The 7,377-nt window shown below is 38.9% G+C and overlaps 1 protein-coding gene and 1 pseudogene across 1 annotated transcript; both read right to left on the bottom strand.

Annotated features, from left to right (window-relative positions):
- The window catches only part of LOC100943736, a 675,731-nt pseudogene that overhangs the window by 576,181 nt on the left and 92,173 nt on the right, over positions 1–7,377 (bottom strand).
- On the bottom strand, positions 6,078–7,059 carry LOC100944060 (olfactory receptor 2G3). The gene has a single exon (XM_003802666.2). It carries the CDS (start codon positions 7,027–7,029, stop codon positions 6,091–6,093), a length of 939 nt encoding a protein of 312 aa, XP_003802714.1. The 5' UTR covers positions 7,030–7,059; the 3' UTR covers positions 6,078–6,090.

Raw genomic sequence — 7,377 nt, 5'->3', positions numbered from 1 at the left:
ATATTTTGGAAAAGGTTGAGTAATATAGGTACTAGTTCCTTTTTGAAGGTTTGGTAGAATTCTGACATGAAGCCATCTGGTCCTGGGCATTTATTTTAGGGAGATTTTGTATAGTTGATACTATTTCAGAACTTGATACAGGCCTGTTCAAAATTTCCAGTTCCTTCTGGTTAAGTCTTGGGAGGTGGTGTGCTACAAAGTATTGGTCGATTTCCTTCAGATTGTCATATTTCTGGGAATAAAGTTTCTTATAATATTTATTAAGGACTTTTTGAATTTCTAGGGGGTTTGTTGTTATTTCATCTTTACCATTTCTGGTTGATGAGATTAGAGATTTTACTCTTTTTTTCTTGGTTAGGCTGGCCAAAGTTTTATCTATTTTATTGACCTTTTCAAAAAACCAACTTTTGGATTTATTGATCTGTTCTATAATCCTTTTATTTTCAATTTCATTTAGTTCTGCTCTAATTTTGGTTATTTCTTTTCTTCTGCTGGGTTTGGGGTTGGAATGTTCTTCCTTTTCCAGCTGCTTGAGATGTCCCATTAAATTGTTAAATTCTTCTCTTTCCATTTTCTTGAGGAAGGCTTGCAATGCTATAAATTTCCTGGAGGAAAATTTGCAGTATCCCAGAGGTTCTGATAACTTGTGTCTTCATTGTCGTTTTGTTCTAAAAATTTGGTAATTTCCTTCTTGATCTCATCTCTGACCCATCTATCATTCAGTATAAGGTTATTTAGCTTCCATGTTTTTGTATGAGTCTGCAGATTCCTGTTGTTACTGAGTTCCACTTTTATTTCATGATGGTCAGAGAAGATGCGTGGAATAATTTCTAGTCTTTTAAATTTTCTGAGGTTAGACTTGTGACCTAAGATGTGATCAATTTTGGAATATGTTCCGTGAACTGATGAGATAAATGTGTATTCAGTTTTATTAGGATGAAGTGTTCTGCAGATGTCTGTTAAATCCAAAAGTTGAATGGTTAAATTTAAATCTGAAGTTTCTTTGCTAAGCTTTTTATTGGATGATCTATCCAACACTGCTAAAGTATTAAAATCTCCAACTATGATGGAGCTGGGAGAGATCAAGTTGCTCATGCCTGTTAGAGTGTCTCTTATAAATTGAGATGCATTCTGGTTGGGTGCATAAATATTGATAATTAAGATCTCATCATATTGAGTATTACCCTTAACAAATATACAGTGGCCATCCTTGTCTCTGCTTACTTTTATTGGTTTAAAACCTATTGTATCTGCGAATAAAACTGCAACACCTGCTTTTTTCTGCTTTCCATTTTGCCTGGAACATAGATGAGTATCACTTCACCCTGAGTCTATATTTATCAACAAGATGAGATTGTTGTATACAACAGATGTCTGGTCTGAGTTTCTGTATCCAATCAGCCAATCTATGCCTCTTTAGTGGACAATTTAAACCATTCACATTGATTGAAATTATTGATAAGCCTGGCAGTATTTGGGGTATCGAGTTGTTCGAAAGTCTAGTGGACATTTTTAATCCTTTTGCCATTGTGGAAGTTGGAATTTGATCAAAAGTTTCTGAGTGAGTTTACTTTTGTGGTGGAGGATTGCACTGGTCATTATGGAGAATAGGTCTGAGAATTTCCTGGAGAGCTGGTTTAGTTAAGGCAAATTTCTTCAACATGTGAATATTATTAAAGTATTTAATATCTCCATCATAAATGAAACTCAGTTTAGCTGAATACAGGATCCTTGGTTGAAAGTTATTTTGTTTTAAGAGATTAAAAGTCGATGACCACCCTCTTCTAGACTGAAAGGTTGTGGCAGGGAGATCTGCAGTCATTCTGATTTTCTTCCCCTTATAGGTTATGGTTTTCTTATGTCTAGCTGCTTTTAGGATTTTCTCTTTCATGTTAACTTTAGTGAAGTTAATTATGATGTGTCTGGGGGATGTCTATTTGAGTTGAGTCATGCTGGGTTTCTGAAGCTGTCTGCTATCCGAATTTCAGGATCTCTTGGCATATCTGGAAAGTTTTCTTTCGTAATTTCATGCAGAAGAGCCTCTGTGTTTTGTGAAGCAACTTTGTTGCCTTCAGGGATTCCTGTAAGGTGAATATTAGTTTTCTTCAAATTATCCCAGAGCTCTCTGAGAGAATGATCCATCTTTGCTTTCCATTTCTGTTCTTCTATGGATGCTTGGACATGTTCAAAAGCTTTGTCTTCAATGCCTGATATCCTTTCTTCTGCCTGCTGCACTATACTACCAAGGGATTCTACCATGGTTTTCAGATCTCTGAGGGCTGCCATCTCTTGCCTCAATGTTTCAAAATCTTTGGTGGTTTTGTCTTTGAATTCATTGAATTCTTGAGTGAACTTTTGGAATGCTCCTTGAATTTCTAATTCTATCTTTGCCTCTATTCTATTAATCTTATTTATAATCCAAATTCTGAATTTGATTTCTGACATCTCAGCTAACTGTTTATGAAGGGGATCTTCAAATTGCCTCTGCCACATCCTTTTTTGGGGGAGTTGATCTACTCTGGTTATTCATATTACCAGAGCTTTTCTGCTGATTCTGTCCCATGATTATTTTACCCTGTTTGGCTTTCCCCCTTGAGGTTTGTCAAGGACCCATATGGTGTTACGGCCTGAAAGACTGGGGACTCCCTTGGTGTGGTGGGGCTAAGTGGCTCTGTCTTATTTTCAGCTGGTCTCTGTCCTATCCTAGTGAATCCGTTACTCTTGGTTGAAGTCTCAGCTGTGGAGAAATACCAGTAATTAAGTCGTCCCACCCCCCACAAACAACAATTGACCATGGTAAATCAAACCTTCCCTTAAACATACACCCAGGTGCCACTTTGGATAGTCCTTGGGTGATTTGCCCAGTTCAAGGGGTCCAAATCAGTTGTCTCAGTCAGCTCCAGTCTCAGGTGGGATAATTCAAAAAGTCTCCAGCAGTTAGATAGGAGGGGTCTACTGGCAGTTCAGATATGACTCACTCTAATGCTCTGTGAGGGCCGAAGGACCCACCCAGCAAATGAATTAGTCTAGGAAGGTTGATGCCTCCTTCCCCACCTTGCACCCAGTCACTGGTAATCCCACAGGGCTGTGACCCAGAGATCTGAGTCTGGCAGGTATACATTTGGTGTTTAACATAGGCAGAGACAGTTCACTCAGTTCCAGCCCCGCACCTAGTTGAAGTTGCTGACAGAACAGGACAGAGCAAGGCTAAATTCTCCTGTACATCAGACACTGCTAGAGCTGATACAAAACTCAGCCCTGGGCAGCAAGCAATTAGAGTTTACACTCAGGTGTCAATTCCAGCCTCTGCCTACCCACTGCTTTTGTCTCAGCTATATTCCCCTGAGGAGTGGTGCTATTACAATCATATAAACAGTCTACTCACGGCCCCTCCCTGTAAGTCTATGAGCTGCATGTATCCCAGAACCTCTGGTTGCCCAGAGACACAGGGTGTGTCTTCAGAATGGCCATGGGGATGTGAGTCTTTCCTGCTGCCACCACTGCTCATCTGCAACTCAGGATACCACAACTTCTGTATGATCCCCTGTCAGCTGACCGTTTCTCCTTGCTCCCATACCACAGAATCAACACAGACCAGCACCAGGCCTTTCCCCCTCCACTCCTCTCAAGAAAGTGCCCAAGAATCTGGACTCCATGAGTGACAAACCTCCAGACCCTGGGGGTGGGGAATCCTGGGAGTTCAAAGTTGCAGGTAGAGACTATATACAGTTTTATATAGTTTTTACAGTTTTATGCCTGGCATGAGAGTGCTGTGGCACCCTAGTAGGAGTAGGAGGTCCAGTTTTTAGGGAAGTCTCTCCCTTGGGATAGAGGAGAGGGTGTTTGAACTCTGCTTGCTTATTCATATGGAGTAAACTGCAAACCCATCTTGTCGGCGAGGGGATTCCTGTCAGCTTGGTGGTGGATATTGTACCTTTTGATTGTCCTTTGGGGGTCGCAGCTTGGCTCAGCAAGGATGACATGCGTTCTTCAATCTTCTCTCTTGGCTCAGCTCCAAACCATCAGCTTACTTGCTAAACTTCTGTCCTTTAAGTCTCCTTCTGGACAGGAGCCTCTGTAAAAAGCTGGCTGCAGTCCACCATCTTGCCTCCACCCCCACATTTTTTTTTAACATTTTGGTGAACACTTTTAAAGTAAATAAATTTACTCAGTAATTTCTCTCTCTTTTTTTAATTGCTGGGGATTCATTGAGGGTACAAAGAACCAGGTTACATTGATTGCATTTATTAGGTAAAATCCCTCTTATAATTGTGTCCTGCCCCCAAAAGATGTGCCACACACAGTCACTCACCCTTCACCCCCTCCCTCCTTCCCAGTCTCTGCTCTTCCCTTCCCCCACCCTCCTTTCTCTGCTCTTTCCTTCCCTCATCCACATTCCTTCTTCCCTCTCTTTGCTCTCCTCTTTCCCACCCCCCACAATGTACTAGGCCATCAACTGTCCTCATACGAGAATTGTTTACTCAGTAATTTCAAATTTATGTTCTTAAAATAAATGTAAACTTTTTTTCAAAAGATTTTTCCTGGGGGATGAAATATCCCCCAGATTTATAGTAGGAGAAGAAATCCTTTTCTGATGTGGTCCATTATTAACAAGCATTCAGAAACAATGCTGGCTAAATCAAATCATTCCTTAAGACAGTGTTTCCTAAATATAAAACCACCTTCCTGATCTCATATATATTCTGTGCCATTGTTTACTTATTTTTAAAAATATTTTTTAGCTTTTCTTTTACCTTAGCCTTGTTTTGAGCAATAATATTCCATGTTTTATGTGTTTATTAAATATGTAAATATTAAGGATATGTATTGCTCTACTTAAAAAGAAACAAGGAAGCCTCGCCATTTACAACAACATGAATGAACCTGGAGGACATCACACTAAATGAAGTAAGCTCATTGAACAGGGCAGATAGTGCATGATTCACTTGTATGTGAAATAGTCCAGGTTATAGAAATAGAAAATAGAATGTTGTTTACTAGGGATGAAAGAAGGCAATATGGGGAGATTTTGTTTAATGGGTACAAAGTTTCAATTATGCAAGAAGGATAGGTTCTGGAATAGTGCTTATGGTTAAACATACTGTTCTGTGCACTTAAAAATTTGTTGAAAGTGTAGGGTTTATGCTGTGATCTCATAATATAACAAAAAGAGAAGCACAAGGAAACTTTCAGGGGTGACAAATATGTATATTACCTTGACATTATTTTCATTGATGTTTGCATGTCATAACTCATCTAATTATGTACATTAAATATGTACACTTTTATATATCAATTATACCTCAAAATCCTGGTTTTTTAAAGAAAGACATTAATGGTGTTTTTGAAGTCCAATATTCTGATTGATCAAATGTGTTGAATAGTTTAGAACAAAATTATTTGACTTTCTATCTCAGAAGGCTTGGATCCATCATACATTAAGTGATTCTCAGACCAAAAAGGAGACATATTCACTGCATTATGAAAAATGATGAGTTTAGTTTATTTTATTTCTTTTAACTCTTATTAAATTCTTAAAACGTGTTTTTAGATGAAAAAATGATTTATAAAAAGAACAGTTACAACAATATCTTACTGATCAATAAATTCAGACTATAAGAAGATATTTCTTTGCCTTTGTAGAGGAAGCACATGTAGCAATTGCTTATTTTCCAAGATGAAGCTTTAATGAGGGGCATTGTGAAGTAAATATAATGAGCATATTTGCCAGAAAACTAAATATTTCACTAAAATTGTAAAGAAGCCTCATAACTTAGAGAAACACATGGTAGATATTTGATGATTTAATTGTCTGAATGGTTGAGAATATGTTTCAGATGTAAAGTATGGATTTTTTCTTACACAAGAAACCTTGTGGTGAGGATCGCAATTTATACCCATGCACGTTTTCCATGGTTTGTGCTTTCAACTTAAATAAAAATATATACATTATTCTTAGTTACATGTAAGAGAGAAAAAATTCTCTTCTGAAGATAAAATAAGTAAATGATAACTTACTTGGCATAGGGTTTAAACTCAGCAGAAGCTGAATAATCATGTAGCTTATAATCAAGTCTTTGCATATCATGCTCATAGTGAACACAGTTTTCCTGACAGGAGTTTCTTCAGAGCTTCTCTCACATCCTTGTTCCTTAAAGTATAGATGATGGGATTTAAGGTTGGGGTCACCATGGTATAGAAGAGTGAGATGAATTTCCCCTGATCCTGGGCATAACTGTCACTGGGTTGCAGGTACATGTAGATTATGGTGCCATAGAAAATGACCACCACAGTAAGATGGGAGGAGCAGGTGCTGCAGGCTTTGTGTCTTGCCTCTACTGATTTGATCTTCAGCACAGCTCGAGTTATAAAGCCATAGGAGAGAAGAATGAGTGCTGGTGGGATTACAAGGAACAGGATGCTGACAACAAAAAGCACCAATTCATTGATGGTGGTGTCTACACAAGCCAACTTCAGAAGAGCTGGTACTTCACAAATAAAATGATCCAGCCTGTGGTTGCCACAAAGAGGCAATTGCAAGGTAAAAGTTGCATGGATCAGGGAATTGGCCAAACCACTGAGCCAGGACACAGATGCCAACTGTTGGCATACCTGTGGGCTCATGATGACCACATAGTGGAGGGGTTTACAGACAGCAATATAGCGATCCAAGGCCATCACAGCCAAGAGGATACACTCAGTGGAGCCCAGTGCTAGAGAAATATAGAGTTGCATCACACAACCACCATAAGAGATAGTCTTCTCTGGTCCTCGCAGATTCACTAAGGTCTGAGGAGCAAGGTTAGTTGTGAAACAGAGGTCCAGTAAGGAGAGGTTTCTAAGGAAAAAGTACATAGGAGTGTGCAGAAGGGGATCCAGATAGGAGACAATGATGATGGCAAAGTTCCCCACAAGGGTCAGGAGGTAGAAGAAAAGGACAAATGCAAAAAGGACAGCCTCCAGGCGAGGGTGGTCTGAGAAGCCTAGAAGGATGAAACCCATCAGGGAACTGTGATTGGCCCACCCCATCGCTCCACAGGGAACTCCACCTGCTAAGACAAAGGAAACAAGTATATTTGAGAGTTTATTTTAAAATAATAGAATAATAGAGCTGAAAGTGTCATGGAGACTGACTTGTCCCCACTACCAATTGTTCACTTGCAATGTGTTACTGACTTGGGATACAATCTCTGTTACTTTACCAGTAAAATTATTCTTCCCTTTAAAAATTAAGAACACTTTCCATTTTGGAATTGTGTGGGGACTGACTATTAAAGCTAATCAAAGTGGATGTTTGCATGTTTAATGATCTGCTACTTAGAATAAGTGACCATCTACATGAAAAAGTGAATAGCATCTCCAATTTTTTTTTTTTTT

The sequence above is a fragment of the Otolemur garnettii genome, unplaced genomic scaffold (genome assembly GCF_000181295.1).
Source record: "Otolemur garnettii isolate 467f Iridium unplaced genomic scaffold, OtoGar3 scaffold00253, whole genome shotgun sequence".
NCBI classification, from domain to species: Eukaryota; Metazoa; Chordata; class Mammalia; order Primates; family Galagidae; genus Otolemur; species Otolemur garnettii.
The sequence above is the reverse complement of the archived record's forward strand: the minus strand, read 5'-3'. Positions and strand labels throughout refer to the sequence as shown.

What these genes read in the sequence shown, in the direction of transcription:
- LOC100944060 (XM_003802666.2), bottom strand. Translation starts at nt 7,029, where the DNA reads ATGGGGTGGGCCAATCACAGTTCCCTGATGGGTTTCATCCTTCTAGGC.